Source organism: Thamnophis sirtalis, unplaced genomic scaffold (assembly GCF_051295495.1).
Source record: "Thamnophis sirtalis isolate CommonGarterSnake01/CBP01778 unplaced genomic scaffold, rThaSir2_p1.2 scaffold_3, whole genome shotgun sequence".
Lineage (NCBI taxonomy): Eukaryota > Metazoa > Chordata > Lepidosauria > Squamata > Natricidae > Thamnophis > Thamnophis sirtalis.
The window spans coordinates 170,498,548-170,520,166 of record NW_028261383.1 but is presented as its reverse complement, the minus strand read 5'-3'; the positions used below and the strand labels follow the sequence as shown (position 1 = coordinate 170,520,166).

Sequence of the window (21,619 nt, the reverse complement as noted above, 5' to 3'; positions counted from 1 at the left end):
AGGAAGAAGTCAATGGAAAGGCACTTCCGAAATCTTGCCAAGAAAACTGCAGGAACTCATTGAGGCATTTGCCAGCTGTCAAAGCCCACCAACCTTCACACACACAAAAGCCCAGTTAATGATTTCAAGTTTTATGGAATGTTAAGATACATGTGATTGAAAAGCTCAGCTGGTTGTCTTCCTTTTATGCTGGAAATTTAATAAATTTAAATGAAGTTCAGTGCTCATGTTATGGATGAATGAAACTGTCAACTGTCAGCCTTTCAGTTAGTTATATTATACCAGACTAGACCAGTCTGATTCATTTACCTAGGTTATATAGACTGTCTAAAAATTGAATAGCAGCAATGACACTGAAAACTGTAGAATAATTCTGAAACTTGATTAACCTAATATTTTAATTAAAAATATATTCTTCCCTGTTTACATTCATTTATTACTGGCGTTGTGCAATAATTAGCACCTTTTTTTATTCTAATTAGTTGAGATTTTCTTCTGCTTTAATGTATTTTATTATTATGTAGGATTTATTGTAAAACATGCAGCTTTATATAATTACTGTATGATAGATACCTGTTGTTGATTGATTGTAATTGTTATATTATTAGTACTCCATATAATTTTTATAATTATAATTACGTAATTATAATACTTTAAAAACTGAGTTTAAACTTTTGTTAAAAAGTTCCTTCCTATTTGTCCAGTTTCGAAGCCAAGGACACCAGAATCCTAACTGCGTTGATATTTCATCAACAAGAAGAAAACAACCCCAGGTCATGTTGTACCAGGGGTGGGTTCCTGCCAGTTCTAAGCTCTTCTATAGAAGAGGTTCCACAAATCTACAGTGCCATTTAGAACCGGTTCCAGCTCCCTCTTCCCGCCCGTCCGCACATCATCAAGATCAAGAGTGAGAGGAGGAATTCTGGGAGTTGAAGTCCACAAGTCTTAAAGCTGTCAAGTTTGAACACCCCTGGGGATTTTTTTTCTAAAGGGTTAGGGGTGCAAGGGTCTTGTAACTTGACAGCTTTAAGACTTGCACACTTCAATGCCAGAGTTCCTGAGCCAACGTGACTGGAGGAGGAATTCTGGGAGTTGAAGTCCACAAGTCTTAAAGCTGTCAAGTTTGAACACCCCTGGGGTTTTTTTTCCTAAAGGGTTAGGGGTGCGAGGGTCCTGTAACTTGACAGCTTTAAGACTTGCGTGCTTCAAATGCCAGAGTTTCTGAGCCAACATTTTGGTTGCTAAGCAAGAGCGTTGTTAAGTGAGTTTCACCACATTTTACATGTTGGCCACACCCACCCGGTCACATGGCCAGCAAGCCAATCCCACCCAGTCACATGGCCAGCAAGCCACTCCCACAAAGCAGGCCACACCTACAGAAGAGGTTCTAAAAAATTTTGAAACCCACCACCGTATTGTACCTTATATTGCTCCACTAGGATGTCCCTAGCAGTGTTGTAGATGCGGGAGTGGAGCGCAGGAGAATACAATGCCAGGGTGTAGTCATAATCAAAGCCGTAGACACCGATGGTATTCAGTGAAATCTCATTGTTGGCGTAGATGGTTGAAGAATTCAGAAGATTGCAGACACCAGGTGGGAGCAAATCTAAATCAAGAGAGAAAAGCATGGAGGACAAGCTATGATAGCATATGGTTGCTACAAGCCAATTTGGTTAAGGCTTCGTAAGAAATAAGGAAGATGATCTTGACTAAGTTACACAAGCACCATTGCCAAAGTGAAAAAGGTAAAACCTATTTGAATCCACAACAGCCGGGTAACGTTTGGAAGTGACTCAGGCTTCTCCCTAATTCATTGAACTGTAAGAGGGAGTAAGCAACCTAATAAAATCAGACTGGCATGATTCTGCTACGATAGCCAATCTCAATTTAAAAGTGGTTCAAATCCTGTGGAGTTGATTTCCTGGTCTGGACTGCCTAGTAAGGCTATCATCAAACTTGCAATCTGGCAAGAAAGCTTGCATACTGGTACCTCCATCGAGGTTGTCTTCCTTGTTCTTCTCATAGGCTGAATTAGAAAATAAGAGATTGTGAGTTCTACTCCTCGGTTAGCATGAAAGTTGACAAAGTGACCTTAGACCAGTTGTGCTCTCATCCCAACCCTCCACACAAGATTGTTGTTGTGGGAAACTTGAATTACACAGAAGATGGGACACAAAGCAATCCATCAAAGAAATCTTCCACGTGGATAATCATCCCATACTAACTACTACTTCTTACAATGTACCAAGATCAGAGGTGGGTTCCTACCAGTTCGCACCTATTCGGTAGAACCGGTTCATCAAATCTACTGGTTAGAAGAGGTTCCACCAGTGGACCCAGAAAGCAGGCCACACCTACAGAAGAGGTTCCAAAAATTTTTGAAACCCACCACTGGTCCTTGGAGATGATTATTCTACACTATCATGCTCCTATTTATAAAACTCAGGGCCTCTGTGAAAGGTAAGGATGACTACTGCATTTGTGGTGCAATCAGAACATTGTGTGTGTTGAAGTTGTTTTAACGCAAACCAAAGATGCCTTTTAAAAAACAAGTTTACATCCTATTCTTATGCAGGCCAGTGCTGTGTGAGAGGTAATTTAAGGTGGTTCTGACAAGTGTTGTCAGCATCTTCATATCCGGTCACATGGTCGGCAAGCCACTCACATCCGGTCACATGGGCAGCAAGCCACTCCCACAAAGGAGGCCACACCCACAGAGTAGGTTCGAACAATTTTTGAAACCCACCACTGACCAAGAGAGTTCCTAAGAGGGAAGGTGGGGGCAGAACATAAGGTAGGTTAAAGGGAATGCATGATCCTTTACTTCTCTGTGAAGCAGGAAACTAAGAAAAAGGAATTCAGAGAGAGGATTGGTTAAGAGAGCATCTCATTTCTATTACCAAAAAGAGACATCAAAGCAATCAGAGAGATCGTTTTTTAAAATTCACTTTCAACTCCGTTCAATCTTGTCAAGTAGAACTTGTTACTCTTCCATAATATCTTTTACATATAGTCTATCTATAGAGGCAGACATTCTTAAAATTAGCTTCTGGGTCCGTTGTTTAAACATATGAGCCGAGGTGGCGCAGTGGTTAGAGTGCAGCACTGCAGGCTACTTCAGCTGACTGCAGTTCTGCAGTTCGGCTGTTCAAACCTCACCGGCTCAAGGTTGACTCAGCCTTCCATCCTTCCGAGGTGGGTGAAATGAGGACCCGGATTGTTGGGGGCAATATGCTGACTCTGTAAACCGCTTAGAGAGGGCTGAAAGCCCTATGAAGCGGTATATAAGTCTAACTGCTATTGCTATATGCTTCAATATGTCCAATGTTAAGGTATTTGCCCCATTCTATGTTAATAAGTCAAATGTAAGTATTCTTTAATTGTAATTATTAGTTGCTTCTATTTCCCGCTAGGGTCTAATTAAAGTATTATCTTAGGGTATTTTTTAATTCAAAACAAAAACATTTTCCCATGGAAACATTTCTTTATAATTAATTCCCCAATCTCATTTCAAATTTATTTGGATCCTTAGTCCATTTCGAACATTATAAAATCCAAGTTTTCATCGCCCCCTCTGCTATTTATTCCAACATATGTTTTAAATTCTTAACCTTGAACTAAAATGTCTTTCGCTAAGGTTTGAAGTAAACGTGTCTGGTTCTATAAAACCTGTTGATCCAAGATTCTTAATAGCTGCTAGCAATGATTTCTTAATGTAATTAGAAAAAAAGTACATGAACTTAGTGTTCTTTCAAAGGTGCCAACTGTGGATTGAGCAACATGGCTATTCTCGCATCTCCCAGAGTTCTAAGGCTGACAGATTTCTGCTGTCTTGAGATCTCATGAGGAGCAACCATCTGGAGCACTTGTGGGTGATCTCAAGTTCTCTCCTTGTCTAGAGAGGAATTGTAAAGAACTGGTCTACTCATTGGCTCACCCACTGTGACTGTCAACTCCGCATTTTGCGATGCTATCTTCAGTCTGCTATTTCTTCCTTGGAAGTCATAATCTCTGAAATCTCATCCAAACATCTATGCCTCACTCTTCTTCAAAGGAGCTCAGGAAGCCAGAGAAAACAGGTTGAATACAGACATTACATTTGCCAAAGGCATCTGTTGAACTTCATAGCCAAAACCCAATGTACTTATTTGGTTATTTCTATCTCCTGCTCAAATCAATGGACTCAGAACGGGTTACAATATATTAGACTGTTTTAAAAACCCACCAGAATAAAGGATCTCCCAAGATGGACACCAGTTAATGCTAGGCTTAAGGGGTTGAAGGCTTTAGAACAACATTTTGTTCTAAATCCTATGAGGGAAGAATCATAGGGTTTAATCTTTATAATCTTAAATTAATTCTGATTTTAATGTTAATTTCATTGAGTATATTGTACATTTCCCAGAGCCATTCTCTGAGGGGGATATGAGGTTAAGAAATAGAAAATACCAATATAAAATAAATATGAAGCATTTGCAAATTATTGCTTTAAAGTTATTGCTGTTTATCAATATCTCATTCCAAACTTTTCGTAAAGTAGACTAAAACTCAATGTATATGGCAGCAATTCAGCAGTGTCCCAACTCAGGGTCATCCCACATCACTGCCAAGTAGGAAAATGGCCAGCAACAACATACAACATTGCATGATACACTATGTTGTGGTAAATAGAAGTCTATTCCCAAACACTTCAGGAATATTCTAATTCAGAGAGTCACCTAGGACAGTGTTTTTCAACCTTTTTTGTGCAAAGGCACACTTTTTTCATGAAAAAAATCACGAGGCACACCACCATTAGAAAATGTTAAAAAAATTTAACTCTGTGCCTATATTGACTATATATAAAGTAATTTTCCCACGGCACACCTTACACTATGTCACGGCACACTAGTGTGCCACGGCACAGTGGTTGAAAAACACTGACCTAGGATTCTTCCAGGTATTTTGGACTACATACCTTCCATAATCCCTGGCCACTGACCATGCTGCCTTGGTTTTATGGAGTTTTAGTCCAAAATATCAGCAAATAGTCAGATTTCCTATACTTTGTTTACCCTTCCTGTCTTTCTCAACCTGCATTTTGTTTTTAACTATTATCCTTAATTCTTGTAGGACTGGTTGCTGGTCTTAATGGGTGTACATAATGTGCTTTTCTTATTTAAAATGGCAAAGTTCATGGCTCCCCCAAGGGCAGGAATGTCAACTTCATACAGTTTTAAAATCATTCAGGGCAGCACAAAGGTGTACCTGGTATTTTAACAAACATTTATCTATAAATTTTGAACCTGCTCAATTATACAGTCTTGTATAATTTTGTGGCCCTCAACCAGACGTGGGTTCCTACCAGTTCGCACCTATTCGGTAGAACCCGTTCGTCAAATCTACCGGACTGGTTAGAAGAGGTTCCACCAGTGGACCCGGAAATCAGGCCACACCTACAGAAGAGGTTCCAAATTTTTTTGAAACCCGCCACTGCTAAAGGGTTAGGGGTGCAAGGATCTTGTAACTTGACAGCTTTAAGACTTGCATGCTTCAATGCCAGAGTTCCTGAGCCAACATGACTGGAGGAGGAATTCTGGGAGTTGAAGTCCACAAGTCTTAAAGTTTTCAGGTTTGAAGACCCTTAGTTTTTTTTTCTAAAGGATTAGGGGTGCAAGGATCTTCTAACTTGACAGCTTTAAGACTTGCATGCTTCAATGCCAGAGTTTCTGAATAGCTACTTGGACCGACCTAAGTACTAATTCATAATTTCATATCCGGTCACATGGGCAGGAAGCCTCTCCCATCTGGTCACATGGCTGGCAAGCCACACCCACAAAGGAGGCCACACCCACAGAGTAGGTTCGAACAATTTTTGAAACCCACCACTGCCCTCAACCATCAATTTTAAAACATGCTGCCCTTGCTCGTTTTAAAGTATTTTTGGAGTATAAGACGCACCTTTTCCCCCCTCTAAAAGAGCGTGGAAATGTTGGTGCATCTTATACACCGAATACAGCCATTTTTGGCCTCCCGAAGCCCCGCCCCGACATCCCATTTTTGTGAAAAATGGGAGAAAAACACCCTGGTTTTTTGCCAAAACGGGGGGTGATGGTTTGTTTTCCTTCCCCCCACCTCCCGAAAAGCACTCTGCAGGCTTTAGCAGGGCTGGGGGAAGGGAAAAATCACCCCATTCTGGTGAAAAACGGGGGCGTTTTTGCCTTACCCCAGCCCTGCTGAAGCCTGCAGAGTGCTCATGGGAGGACCAGAACTTTTTTTCTTACTTACCTCTTTGAAATCTTGGTGCATTTTATACACCGGTGCGTCTTATAGTCCGAAAAATACAGTACCTATCTGTCCCCAAGCACATTTATATCACGTTTCTGACTATGTAATCATCAGTCACTCTATGACAGTGTTTTTCAACCTTTTTTGTGCAAAGGCACACTTTTTTCATGAAAAAAATCACGAGGCACACCACCATTAGAAAATGTTAAAAAAATTTAACTCTGTGCCTATATTGACTATATATAAGGTGTTTTTCCCACGGCACACCTTACACTATGTCACGGCACACTAGTGTGCCGCGGCACAGTGGTTGAAAAACACTGCTCTATGAGGTCTCCACTGCGAAGAACGGTTACGAAGAAAAGATGCAAATATATGTTGAATTAGACCAGTATTTCCTTTGTTATTTTACAAAATCAAGTCATGACCAGAAAGAAAATTGGATGTTTCTAATTAGCTCTCCTACAAAATAGGCTAGCATTTAATGGTTCACCAACAAATGCGGGCCCGAAAAAAGCCTGCCGACAAAACCGCAGGGAGAAAACCGCGAGGTTGAAATCGCGCACACAGAAGCGCGCTGATAAATGCCCGCCGGCGAAAGCGCGCCATCAACAAACAACGGGAAAACAACGTAATAACCCTAACCGTTACCTTAACCCTAATTGCGCTTTTGTGGGCGTGGTTTTGTCGGCGCTCTTTTGTGGGAGCGCTTTCGACCTCGTGGTTTTCTCGCCAGGCTTTTGTTGGGCGCACATTTGAATCATCTAATCATTTCTCATTCTAATAATTTATTATGAAATTTATTTGTTTGATACATTTGATAGCTAGAAATCATTACTGCTTTGTCATAATCCTTGAATCGGTTTTTAGTACACAGCTACGTTTTCTGAAACATACAAAATGATATGACTGTCATCAATTGCAGCCGTACTTGTTCTAAGTAAATAAAACAACCAGATGCATATGCGGAAACATCACGATGGTGCTTTCAACAGACCTGAGCTATCTGTAAATCAGTAATACGAAATTGTGACCTCCTAAAACAGTATCAATGCACTCCCCTTGTAAATAATTATGAATACAGTTATCAATGTCTATCAATGTTCAAAATTATTAATATCAATTTTCAAGAACAAAAAAAAAAGAGTTTGTTGGAAGCAACAATTCTGTTTCTTTTGGAATTAAGGAACGTATTAAGAATAAACATGCAAATACATGAATATGTAGCCTAACAGGTTTAGACAGTTATGGATAGAACTGGTCACATAACTTTTAAAAACCTGGCAAAAATTGTTTATGAACCAAGATACAAACGACTGAATTTTTTTAAATGGTGGGAATAAAAAAGTGAAAACAAAAAGACTTTTAATTTAGTAGAACAACAATTATTTATTTACACAATATAGAATTATCTTTTGTTGGGAGACGTCTACTAACAACTTTCAGTGGCAATAGCCAAAATGCAATATTTGTTGCTTTATTTATTTAAAAATTCACATAGAGGCTCATTTCTCCTGGAATATCGGATATTGGGGCTCTAGGATAGCTTGAAGAAAAAAAACAGGTACTTGCTCCAATTATTTTCTTCTCTACTAGTTCTCAGGTATAATATATTGAAGATGAATGGAACAAGAATTAATTTGTTTCCCTAATATTGGACTTTGTCTCCTTATTTCTCCTAAACTTTTATTTTTCCTTCCTGGAACATTCTCCTGTGCTCACTTCAAAACTTGCTTGAAAATTCTTGCTTCTTCCTACAAGCTGAATAGTCATTGCTGGAATCAGAATCCAATGTTAGACTAATTTATCAAGGCCATTGTTATACTTTTCAAGGATGAGCTACCTAAACAACATCAGTGACATCAGTCGACTAATATAGAATAGATGTTGATGCTTCTGTTATTCCGCAACTGGAAATCTGAACTGGTTGGCTTTTCATATGCAAACAGACCCATTAATAACAGAAGCTGCCATTTGATGAGTCAGCTAAATTCAGAGTCCAGGGAGAACTTTTCCCAATCCTTCCCGCTTTACTTCCTGGAATAGATTTTGCTAAAAATAAGCCTCTTCAGTTAAACCAAAAAAAACCAAACAACCCCTAGGATGAGTAAGATCTTTTTCCTGACAAATCAGAAATTTCTGGGTCAGGCAGTTGAGCCGTGACAACGCAATACTATACAGACGGTTGATGGCACAGCATATTGGGAAAGAACTGGCAATATGTAGGAAGGAAGCAGGCATTGTATACATATGAAATGCTGAGGGCAGGAGGACGAGGAGAAAATAGTGGGAGAGACGTGGCACGCTTGTTAGCAGCCAGAAAGAAAGACGTCAGCAACTAAGGAAGAAACCTGGGTAATTGTGGATTTCCAAAATAAATATTTTGATCTGAGCACACAGAGATAAAACCAACCAACTTTCTTTCACTGCATAGTAATTTGGAGGGGGGAAAATCACTGCTGCTACATCAACACCCAACATTAATATGATCCCCTCGTTGCAGAGGTGGGTTTCTACCAGTTCGCACCTATTCGGTAGAACCGGTTCGTCAAATCTACCGAACCGGTTAGAAGAGGTTCCACCAGTGGACCCGGAAAGCAGGCCACACCTACAGAAGGGGTTCCAAAAAATTTTGGAACCCACCCCTGACACACACACACACACACACACAGAGAGAGAGAGAGACAGACAGAGTGACTGACTGACTGACTGACACAGAGAGAGAGAGAAAGAGAAAGAAAGAAAGAAAGAAAGAAAGAAAGAAAGAAAGAAAGAAAGAAAAAAGAAAGAAAAAGAGTGAGAGATGAAAGAAAAAAAGGGACAGAGAGACAAAAGGAAGGAAAGAGAGAGAGAGAGAGAGAGAGAGAGAGAGAGAGAGAGAGAAAGAAAACACTTGGGCGGGCAAGCCACTCCCACCAGATCACATGGCTGGCAAGCCACTCCCACAAAGGAGGCCACACCCACAGAGTAGGTTCCAAAAAAATTTGAAACCCACCACTGCCTCATTGGCATATCAGAAAGGAACTGAGAACTCTCAAGCTTTGTAGATAACTCTTACGGTTTAGGAAGGGTTTAGGTTTAGGTTTATTGGTTTTGTATGCCGCCCACTCCCGAAGGACTCGGGGTGGCTCACAATAAACAGGGGGGGAATAAATAAGACAATACAAACAATATTAAAAACCAACAACAGTCACAATTGAAACGGGGCTGGATACTTCAACAGCCCCCAGCCTGCCGGAATAGCCAGGACTTAGTAGCTTTACCGAAGGCTGGGAGGGTAGTAAGGGTCCGGATCTTCACGGGGAGCTCGTTCCAGAGGGCCGGAGCAGCAACAGAGAAGGCCCTCTCCCGGGGGGGGTCGCCAGGTGGCATTGGCTGGCAGATGGAACCTGGAGAAGGCCAAGCCTGTGCGATCGAATTGGTCTTTGGGAGGTAATTGGCAGGAGGCGGTCTCTCAGGTACCCAGGTCCGATGCCATTTTGCCAGGTCCGAGGAACATTAAGATGCTGCCTTATACAGAATCATACATAACGTGTGACACTAGTTTTAGGTTGTGTTGGCTGGGTATGATAACAGCTATCATGCAACAACTTTGCAGCACACAAGTGTATTCTTTTTTCCTTTTGTTGATTGCATTAGCTATCCAGCACTCTCGCAGAGCATGGGCTGATCCACAGCAAATATAATCTCAGGATCACACATTTCTCAAACACCTTTTTAGTGATCCTCATTTCCATCCTACGCCCTTTGGCAGTGGCCCCAACCGTATTAGTGCTGTTTCTCACCTATCAGGTGGGAAATCCAGAAGAAAAAAAAGTAGTGCGTAGACTTAATACTTTGTTTACCCCAAAAAGTAGAAAACTACATTTCTGTAAAACAGGTAAGAATGGAACAGATTGTTCCATGCATAATGCAGCCCTTTCAACTGAAATATGTTGCAGCACCCACTCTAAAGGTCAAGTACAGTTGCCAACATTCCTCAAAAGTTGATCACTTGTTGGCTAAAATATCGGCATATCTTAAAGACCATTCAAATGAGAGATATAAACGAGACTGGAAAAAATGGATTGACTATATACAAAACAAATACGGGACTAAGAAATTACAGATAGCCTATGCTTAAGATTAGGAATAATCTAAACTGCTTAAAGTTAGTGCAACAGGAAGAAGCTGAGTTTAATGCAGAGATGTTATTAACTTCTTTTTTTTATTTCCTTTGTCTTAATATATTTTAGACTGTATTTGTTAAAAACCTATACCGTGTAGGGGCTCTGGGAAGTCGGGGGGGGGAGGGAGGTAGGGTGTTAGTGGGGAGGGGGGGAGGGGGGATATATAGTATGTGTTAGATTTTAAGGTAACGTGACGGCACTTGTATACTGTTGCTCTTTAATTCCACTGTAAAAATAGGACAAGCTGAATATATTAATAGATAGTAGAAATACACCGAAGGGAGGAGTAGAGGGATAGAAGAAAGAGGGGTAGAGAGGGTGGGAGAGAGGACTGGAGGAAGGGGGAGAAGGAAGGGAGGGAGTGTATCGGGAGAGAGGAGTGGTAGAGGGGGAGGGGAAGTAGGGTATAGGGGGATGATGGCGGGAAGATGGAAAGTTGGAGGGGGGCGAAAGAAAGGGTGTATGGAGGGTCGAAGAGGTACATTGGGTTTCTATTTTGGGGGGTATTGTTGACAAGAGGAATGGCGGTGTTTATTGTTTAATGTTATATGGCCCCGGTTATGCACAGTATATATGTGACTGTACGAAATGAAAATGGAAAATAAAAACACATTTACATTTTAAAAAAATGAAATAAAAAAGTTGACCACTTGTGTTCTGGAGAGAGTGGACTCTCAAAGCACTTGGAGCAATTTTCCTTAACCTGTATAGATGTTCTTAGACCATAACTCCAATAATCCCTAACCAACATCTGAAGCCTCATTCTACTCTACATAGGAATTTGAATCTCCTTTGCTCTACTAGAGATTAGGATCACTACACAAAGGGAACATTCCAAACTTTTACATCATGGCTGGCTGGAGTATTCTGGGAACTAAGATCCACAAGTCTTAATGTTGCCAAGGTTGGATACTTCTGTTGTAGATAAGAGACAACAAATAATAAAGAGATAAAATAATAGAGATGCTTTCAAAACCCAGATCTAGCAACTACCATCTTAGAAGAGACATTCCTTCCACAAAGTGGGATCTCCTTTTCCAGGCCTGTGTATACAGGACGGTTAGACATACCAGCTTTTGAAAAGCAAAGATAATATGCTTTCATATACCCTTCCAAATTGTTGCTGCTTTCAGATTTCAGTCTGTTGAAAGAGTGTTAACTTCAGTGGAAAAGTCCACTAAAATTGCAGTTTCTGGGCTTTTTCTACTGCTGAGTTGAAGCACTTACTCACCCATCCTTCAGTTTGCAAAACTATTTACATGCACTTTGAAACTCTTAAAATAAATGGTACTGCAGTGAGAAAATACTACTTTAGAGCAGAACAAATATATTTCTGGTGGACTTTAGATGAGATAAAGGGAACTTGACTGGATGCAGCAAGAAAAATATATTTCATTGGTTAGATGCAGAAAGAAAAGCTGTTGCAGCTGGAACAGACACTTAAAGCACCTTAGAAAGTAAAGGATCATATTAAATTTTAATATGTATATTGAAAAGGAATTATAAATACCATCAACACTTGCTCATTCACTTGCTGAAATACACCAAGTGAATGAGATGAAGAGTGGGAAGCAGAGGAGAGAGGTAAGGGAGGAAAAGAGGGATAGGAGAGAGGGCAGGGGGGGAGAGGAGGAGAGTAAGGAGGAGTGGAAAGGGGAGAGAGGAGAAGGAGAGAGGAAGGGGAAGTAGAGAAGAAAAGGATGATAGAGGGAAGAAAGGAGGTAGGGAGGGGGAGGAGAGAGGGAGAAGAAAGTGATGGATAAGGTACAAATATGGTGTATGGAGAGCAGAAGAGCCAATAATTGTTTTTTGGGAACTGATGGTAAGATGAATTGATGTAAACATTTAATAATACAATAAGATATTGGCTATGTAATAGTATACATGTGATTATATGTTATGAAAGTGAAAATTAAAAAACTTTATACAGAAAATAAAGGATCAATTCCTTAATATCAAGAGTCTTGTAACACTCCATCAGCTGGAGATATTAGAAGCATGAAATACTATATATATTCAGCAGAAGAAAAAAAACAATGTAAGTAAGATTGTGGGAACATATCACAGACCTTCAACACCCTATAGGATTCTCTGTTGTTATTCTCTTCTTCCCACTAAGTCCTCCCTAAGAACCAGACACAAAGCAATACTGTATAAACTTGCTACAAATCACTCCCTCCCACCGCCTGAGCACATCCTTGCCAACTAGGGGGAGAGAGGGAGAGGGGGGGTATCCCAGTTTGAATGCCTGGGAAAGAAAATACCAGGACCCCAGAGCAGAATTCCAGAAATAGATGGAGGAGGAGAGGAACGCGATGCAGAAGCAATCAGATTCATCAACAATGGTGTGCAGGAGAAGCCGAAGTTCTCCTTTAAAGGGGCAACAACTTAGCCGGCGTTCAATTCTCGAAAGCAGATTTCGATCAGCAGCACTTAAAGAAAATATATACAAAACGTTTTATCGTTGGCATTTATCACCAACAAGATTGGCTAAAATGTACCCAAACATGAAGCCGACCTGCTGGAAGTGTAAAAAAGTACAAGGGACTTATTATCACATATGGTGGACCTGCCCGGAAACACAAAAATATTGCGTGGCACGACAAAACCGCGCTCGTCAAAATCGCGGTGATAAAATCGCAGCGCTAAAGCCACGACGTCATCACCGTGCGTCATCACCGCCGCGACAACAGCGCGGCAACAGAAGGGCGCTTTAAAACGGCGCCGCGGCAGAAAGCCGACTTCAATTAAGGTAAGGGTTAGGATTAGGTTTAGGGGTTTGTTTTAGGGTTTGTTTTAGGGTTAGGTTTAGGGTTAGGTTTAGCGTTAAGTTTAGGGTTAGGGTTAGGTTTAGGGTTAGGGTTAGGTTTAGGGTACCGAGTGCTTGGGAATACGCGAATTTGCCCCCCGCGATTATGTCATCGCGGTAGGGTCGCGTTTTTCCTTAGCGCTTCGAACGGCGCGAATTAGTCTTCGCGCTTATGTCTCCACGGATAAGGGCTTCGCGGATTTGTGGTGGAACCAAATATTGGACAAAAATTTGGAAATGGGTGCAAGAAATTACAAGAGAACAGATAAAATACAAACCCGAAATCTTTCTACTGGGAATAATCAAAGGGAAATATACAAAGAAAATTAAGTACATATTAACCCATCTGCTAACTACAGCTAGACTAGCATTCGCCCAATGCTGGAAACAAAATAATACTCCCCTCGGACGAATTAGTGATTATAAAAACTTTGGATTGTGCAGAGATGGACAAATTAACACTGAAATTAAAAGATAAAGAAGAGTCGGGATATTATGAAATTTGGAACAATTGGTACAAATGGCTGCAAAACAAGAATAAAATTAATTAAGCCAAAAAACTAGATAGATAGATAGATAGATAGATAGATAGATAGATAGATAGATAGATAGATGATAGATAGATAGATAGATAGATAGATAGATAGATAGATAGATAGATAGATAGATAGATAGACAGACAGATATTTAAAGTCACAATCCCTGGTATGCCCAAACATGGGAGGAAGTCCACTGCTTCCATTCTCTGTCCATCGGCTCGTCACAAGAGACCATCCAGACAGAAACCCAATATTTTTTACTGTTGCCTTTGTTACATTTGTGTTGTATTTGTGCTGATAAATAAATAAAGGGAGACTAGTATAGATCTATTTCAAGCTATTTAGCTCTAATCCCAGTAAGGGTACGGCTAGCTGATGAGAGCTAAATAGCTTGAAATAGATCTATACTAGTCTCCCTTCGTGGCACGACAAAACCGCGCTCGACTAAAGCGCGCCCGATTAAACCGCATCGCTGACGTCATCAGCAGGGCGACAACAGCGAGCGCGGAGAAAGAAGGGCGCTTTAAATAGCACTTTGAAAGCAAGCCGATTCAAGTTAAGGTAAGGGTTAGGGTTAGGGTTAGGTTAAGGGTTAGGATTAGGTTTAGCGTTAGGTTAAGGGTTAGGTTTAGAATTAGGTGGGTTAGGTTTAGGTTTAGGTGTTAATTTTAGGTTTAGCGTTTACAGCGTGCTTTTTTCTCCGCGCTGTTGTCACGCTGTGATGACGTCAGCTACGCGGTTTCGTCGAGCGCGCTTTAGTCGAACGTGGTGGAACCGTCTCCCTTTATTTATTTATCAGCACAAATACAACACATCTATAGTTATATAGATATATAGATCTATAACTGTGTATAAAGGTGTGTAAATATAGAAGCGAAATATTATATACATGTACAGGTATGATGACATAACAATGTTGATGTCATGACTGTAAGGTGTTGTAGAAGGGAAAAAATTAAAAAAAATCTGCTAAAAAAAGAAAGAAAAGGAACGACCCCAAAATATGTTCGGACGTGCAAACTCGCTCGTGCGTGCGCAAAAAAAGGCTGGCATCCAACTAGGAGAAGCGGGATACGTGGATCCCCGAGGTAGTCCGGATGGCGTTTCGCCCCTTTGAACGCTTTAGGAAGGGAGAAATCTCGAAGTTAACGCACGGGAGCCCGTTCAGAAGGGCTACGAAAGACCGGGAGACCGAAGGGGACAATGAAGCAGCCCTGCCGCGGGGGGGAGATGGAAAGAGAGAGAGGCTAAGGAAAGACCCTCCGGGCGGGAGGAACCTCCCCAGTTTCCCAAAGCGACCCCCGCAAGACAATCTCCCCTGCCCGGGGGCGGAGAAAAGCGGGGAAAGGTCTCGCTCCGCTCGGCCCACCCACCTTGCACTAGCCGCTTCATCTCGCCGTAGCGCGCCCAGAGAAAGCTCTTGTTGTCCGGCCTCGAAGCTGGGGCGCTGGAGAAAGCTCGGGCTGCCGGCTCTTCGTCCGCCGAGACCCGCCGGGCGTGCGACTTTTTGTTGCCATAGGGTGGGCTCGGTTGCGGGGCTTGGGCCGCTGCAGCGGCGGAGACTTCGGGCCCGAAGCGGGTGCAGTAGGAAGCGGAGGGGGTCGCCAGGCGCACGAACCATCCTGCACGCACGGCGGCCCCAGCCATGCTCCAAGAAGCGTCTGGGAAGCCGCCTTCCGCGGGAGAAGAAAAAGGCAGGCGAGGGGCTGGGCAAAGGGAGGTCGCTCCGCCCCGCGAGAGGGAAGGGCCTCGCTCTAGCGCCCCCGGCCCGCTCGTACGCCCGTGGCCGTGGATGGGCTGTCCCACCTCGCACCTCTTGTCTAGTGCAGTGTTTCTCAACCTTGGCGACTTTAAGTCTTGGGGACTTCAACTCCCAGAATTCCCCAGCCAGCTGTGCTGCCCCACCTCGCACCTCTGTCTAGTGCAGTGTTTCTCAACTTTGGCGACTTTAAGTCCTGGGGACTTCAACTCCCAGGATTCCCCAGCCAGCTGTGCTGGCTGGGGGATTCTGGGAGTTGAAGTCCCCAGGACTTAAAGTCGCCAAGGTTGAGAAACACACAGTCTAGTGCAACCTCGGCTGAATTCCCCAGCCAGCTGTGCTGCCCCACCTCGCACCTCTGTCTAGTGCAGTGTTTCTCAACCTTGGCGCCTTTAAGTCCTGGGGACTTCAACTCCCAGAATCCCCCAGCCAGCTGTGCTGCCCCACCTCGCACCTCTGTCTAGTGCAGTGTTTCTCAACCTTGGCGCCTTTAAGTCCTGGGGACTTCAACTCCCAGGATTCCCCAGCCAGCTGTGCTGCCCCACCTCACACCTCTGTCTAGTGCAGTGTTTCTCAACCTTGGCCACTTTAAGTCCTGGGGACTTCAACTCCCAGGATTCCCCAGCCAGCTGTGCTGCCCCACCTCGCACCTCTGTCTAGTGCAGTGTTTCTCAACCTTGGCGACTTGAAGTCCTGGGGACTTCAACTCCCAGAATTCCCCAGCCAGCTGTGCTGCCCCCACCTCGCACCTCTGTCTAGTGCAGTGTTTCTCAACCTTGGCGACTTTAAGTCCTGGGGACTTCAACTCCCAGAATTCCCCAGCCAGCTGTGCTGCCCCACCTCGCACCTCTTGTCTACTGCAGTGTTTCTCAACCTTGGCGACTTGAAGTCCTGGGGACTTCAACTCCCAGAATTCCCCAGCCAGCTGTGCTGCCCCACCTCGCACCTCTGTCTAGTGCAGTGTTTCTCAACCTTGGCGCCTTTAAGTCCTGGGGACTTCAACTCCCAGAATCCCCCAGCCAGCTGTGCTGCCCCACCTCGCACCTCTGTCTACTGCAGTGTTTCTCAACCTTGGCGCCTTTAAGTCCTGGGGACTTCAACTTCCAGAATTCCCCAGCCAGCTGTGCTGCCCCACCTCGCACCTCTTGTCTAGTGCAGTGTTTCTCAACCTTGGCGACTTTAAGTCCTGGGGACTTCAACTCCCAGAATCCCCCAGCCAGCTGTGCTGCCCCCACCTCGCACCTCTGTCTAGTGCAGTGTTTCTCAACCTTGGCGACTTTAAGTCCTGGGGACTTCAACTCCCAGAATTCCCCAGCCAGCTGTGCTGGCTGGGGGATTCTGGGAGTTGAAGTCCCCAGGACTTAAAGTCGCCAAGATTGAGAAACACCAGTCTAGTGCAACCTCGTTGTTTTGCAACTCACTCTTCCCTCGCTGTTAACACCCAGCTTGGCTGTTGGGAAACGATTTGCAGAGATTCAACGGAGGCGTTTTCTCCTGGATCCATTGTATGGGATCGCGATCTAAGGCGTCGGATCTTAAAACACAGTCGAGAAAAACGGCGAAAGGTGAGGATGGTGGTTGGAGAGAGAGCGTGGGGGCTTCCCCTTCTTTTGGTTGTTCCTGCTTGGTTAGGTTTACAAACCTGGAGGGTTCGCTGGGAGGGCACCCCGTAGTACTACTCTGAGTAGTAAACAAGTACCAAGCCCAAGTATGTTAGCCCAGGAATCCAGCCAGCCTGTGCGACCAGTTCATAACTCACCCATAACATTGGATGAACTAAAGTTAATATAATGTAACCAGGAGATTCTTCCTGCGACTTTTGTTCTCGGGTTCTGCTGAACTGTCCATGGATGCCCTAAAAGTAGCTGGAAAAATAGCCCAACAGGTCCTTTCAGTCCCCTGGTCAGAATTATCCTTAACCAGGATTCGGCTTATTCTTTCAAATTAAAGGCTGAGATAACTTTTTAAGTCATTCTTCCGTTCTATGAAAGTTAAAACATGGTTTGTTGAGTAAAATACAATGAGCTGATTCACACAGCGCAGTGAGCTATAACAGATTATGGTTAACCTAGTTTGGATTGGATTGGATTTATTTCATTTATATACCGCCCTTTTCCCCGAAGGGGACTCAGGGAGGCTCACAATTCAGTCAGGGAAAGGGGTACAGACAGGGGATAAAAAGACGGACATAACAGTACACAATTTAAAACACACAACAACCATACCATTCGAGGAGGGGGGCAGAAGCTCTTTAGCCCCAGGCCTGTCGGAATAGCGAGGTTTTAAGGGCTGTGTGGAAGGCCTGGAGGGTGGTGAGGGTTTGAATCTCCACGGGGAGCTTATTCCAGAGGGTCGGAGCAGCCACAGAGAAGGCTCTCCTCCGGGTAGTCACCAGTCAGCATTGGCCGGCGGATGGAATTCGGAGGAGGCCTAATCTGTGGGATCTGATCGGTCTATTGGAGGTAATTGGCAGCAGGCGGTCTCTCAAGTACCCAGGTCCAATACCATGAAGGGCTTTATAAGTGACGACTAGCGCCTTGAAGCGTATCCGAAGACCAATAGGCAGCCAGTGCAGCTCGCAGAGGATAGGTGTTACATGGGTGAACCGAGGCCCAAAAATGGGCGCAGGAGGGAGCATGTGCGCATGCACAGGGGTGGGGTGTGTGCCACACACGCATTGCATTATAGGTGAGGGCATGCATGGACATTGGCACACACACACTTTCGGCACTCAACAACAAAAAGGTTAGCCATCACTGCTCTAAACTGTCTTTCTTAGAATCAATGTTGGACGGGAATATTTTTATTTAATTCCGCTGAGGCAGAAACCTAGTTTTTACGTAACATGAAAGGGCCATAGTTTTTACTCCCAGTCCTTTTACTCCTATTAAGTGATGATTGTGGATTGTCCCATTTTCAGTTATCATAATTAATGCATATATTCTGCACCTTAACTATGGAAGGGGCACCATCTAGCCAGAAAAGTATCTCCTCGGGTCTTATCTATTCTACATGTTCTTCCCTTCATGTGAGATAACCATTAAAGATAGGCAAGTGCTTATTTTGCATCCTTCTGCACTCCCATGCACCTTTTTCGAAATCAAATTGGAAGCATCGCACAGCTCCGTATACAGTCCTTCATTCGTGGCCCATTGCTCGATATGTGCCTACTCACCTTCTCTGGATTGCTTTTGCCAGTGGAAAGGATATGATTATCCTTAGACCCGAGGTGGCGCAGTGGTTAAATGCAGCACTGCAGGCTACTTCAGCTGACTGCAGTTCTGCAGTTCGGCTGTTCAAATCTCACCGGCTCAGGGTTGACTCAGCCTTCCATCCTTCTGAGGCGGGTAAAATGAGGACCCGGAATGTTGTTGGGGGCAATATGCTGACTCTGTAAACCGCTTAGAGAGGGCTGAAAGCCCTATGAAGCGGTATATAAGTCTAATTGCTATTGCTATTGCTATATGATGTTGCCACTGTTAAAGATGAGAGACTAGCTTCTTGTCATTAGCACATCCTCATCAACAGCCAGAATTGGCAAGAACATATATAGTTTACTCATTAAGCTACAATATTATGTTTCCCTTTATGGAAGAAGGGAGTAGAATCACATGGTTGTTTACATACCTCCCTAATTTGTGTGTGGACAGCTCAGTAAAACTTACTATAGCTTAGGAGTAAATCATTTTAGAAGATATACATGATGGTTCATAAAATTTTAACCCAAATGGTCCCAGATTCGTATCAATGCTATTTTTATTATTTATTTATTTATTGTTAAAATTTATATGCCGCCCAATCCCGAAGGACTCCGGGCGGCTTACAAAAGAGGAAAGAAAAAAGAAAAAGAAAATTAAAAAAAGATAGTTTAAAAATTCACAAGACACGTATTCGTTCTAATCAGGGCTGGACCTTAACAATGAGGTCAACAGCCCCAGGCCTGCCGGAACAGCCAGGTTTTAACCGTGACCCATCAAAACCGCGTTCCACAAAAGCGCAGTCGACGAAAGCGCGTATGTGACGTCATCACAGTGCGACGAAAAAGATCGAAAAATTGAAATAAAAATTAAATTACAGCAAGCCGATTCACATAAAGGTTAGGGTTAGGGTTAGGTTAAGGGTTAGGGTTAGGTTTAGAGCGTTAGCGTTACGTTTAGCGTTAGGTTAAGGGTTAGCGTTAGGTTTTTCGTTAGGTTAAGGGTTAGGTTTAGGTTAAGGGTTAGGGTTAGGTTTAGGGGGGTTAGGGTAAGGTTTTCGCTTTATTTTTACATTTTTCGATCTTTTTCGTCGCGCTGTGATGACGTCACATACGCGCTTTCGTCGAACGCGCTTTTGTCTACCGCGGTTTTGTGGTGGAACCGGTTTTAACAGCTTTCCTGAAGGCCATGAGAGTGGGTAAGGGGGAAATCCTCAAATCCAAGGGAGAGTTCAATCTCATAATTTGTCACATATTCCCATTAAGTGAAGTAAAGGATTATCTCTTACCTCCCCTAACTTTGTCTATAGGCCTTACTAAAACTAGCTATGACTTTACGGATAGTGTTAAAGTTCTCCACAGCTGGTAGTCAATCACTACTTTACTAAGCCAAGTTGTTTTTAAACTTTGTGGTACCATGACTTCCCAGAATAAAAATACATTATATACAGTCCACCGTAAATGAGGAGAAAGAAGAAAAGCGTATCGACAACTAATGCAGGTAAAGGTTGGGGGGGGATTTGCACTGGCCAATTCTTTATACAAACTTCACATGCAAAGCTGGAGTTGTCAGAACGGGGTCTGGTTTTACTTCGACAAGCCAATTATATTTGTCCTGTCTAGTGTCACATTTTCTTCCCTGCGTGTTTTCTTTCACGCCCCTATCAACAGAGCAGCAGCTGAGCACCCTGGACTACCTGTGATTCACAGCACTCCCCTTTTGGGAGTCAGTGTAGAATACAGTCCAAAATATCCTTGCTCAGCTCTTCTATATCTACTGTTATGATCGGTTCCACCACAAAACCGCAGTAGACAAAAGCGCGCTCGACGAAAGCGCGTACGTGACGTCATCACAGCGCGACGAAAACATCGCGCTGTGAGCGGTAAATTTAAAAATAAAGCGAAAACCTTACCCTAACCCCCCCAAACCTAACCCTAAACCTAACCCTTAACCTAACCCTAACCCTAACCCTAACCTTTAACGTAACGCTAAACCTAACGCTAACCCTTAACCTAACGCTAAATGTAACCCTAACGCTTAACGTAACCCTAAACCTAACCCTAACCCTTAACCTAACCCTAACCCTTACCTTTATGTGAATCGGCTTGCTTTAATTTTATTTTAATTTCAATTTATTTTTTATTTTTTTCGTCGCGCTGCTGATGACGTCACGTACGCGCTTTCGTCGAGCGCGCTTTTGTCTACCGCGGTTTTGACGGGTCACGTTATGATCACCATCTAAATATAATTCAATATCTTTAGTTCTTTTAATGTCTTTTTAGTTTTGTGCGAAGCCCAGAGTCTATTGGGGTTGGGCAGTCAATAAATTTAAATAAATAAATAAAATGTGGGGCCCTTAGTACTAGGTAGGGTAGGCCAGTGGTGAAATGCAATTTTTTTTTACTACCGGTTCTGTGGGCGCGGCTTGGTGGGCGTGGCAGGGGAAGCATACTGCAAAATCTCCATTCCCACCCCACTCTGGAGCCAGTCAGAGGTGGCATTTGCTGGTTCTCCAAACTACTCAAAATTTCCGCTACTGGTTCTCCAGAACCTGTTGGATTTCACCCCTGGGGTAGGCTCAAGATCTTAGATACCAAGGTCCTGCCCCCACTGTGGCAATGAAACAATCAGCCAGATAATGAATGGATAAACTAATTTAGCTAGGCAAAGGAGGCGTATAATCTGATAGGCTTCAGCTTTTTCTGTGCATGGTGAAAAAACCTGACAACCCCTCCCAGATTTGCTCAGAAATCCCCAGGATATCATGAACCAGTTTGAAAATTCCTGCATTAAACAGTATGTGACAAAAGTAGCCATGGCTTTCTGTCTCTCTGAATCAAGCATAACTTTTCCATGCCTGCTGACAATGTGTTTTGAAT

At 43.2% G+C, this 21,619-nt stretch overlaps 1 protein-coding gene across 2 annotated transcripts in view; it reads right to left on the bottom strand.

Moving 5' to 3' along the window:
• Window positions 1-15,465, bottom strand: part of LOC106550542 (5'-nucleotidase domain-containing protein 2) — a 52,260-nt gene extending 36,795 nt beyond the window's left edge. The window contains exons 1-2 of one of the 2 annotated variants that reach the window (XM_087710914.1): window positions 15,158-15,465; window positions 1,422-1,606 (exon numbers count right to left, since the gene is read on the bottom strand). In XM_087710914.1, coding sequence (XP_087567040.1) covers window positions 1,422-1,606; window positions 15,158-15,431 — 459 coding nt within the window. In that variant the 5' untranslated portion in view covers window positions 15,432-15,465. The remainder of the gene's footprint in view (window positions 1-1,421; window positions 1,607-15,157) is intronic. The other variant, XM_087710913.1, reaches the window with a different exon arrangement.
• Window positions 15,466-21,619: the final 6,154 nt, after the last annotated feature.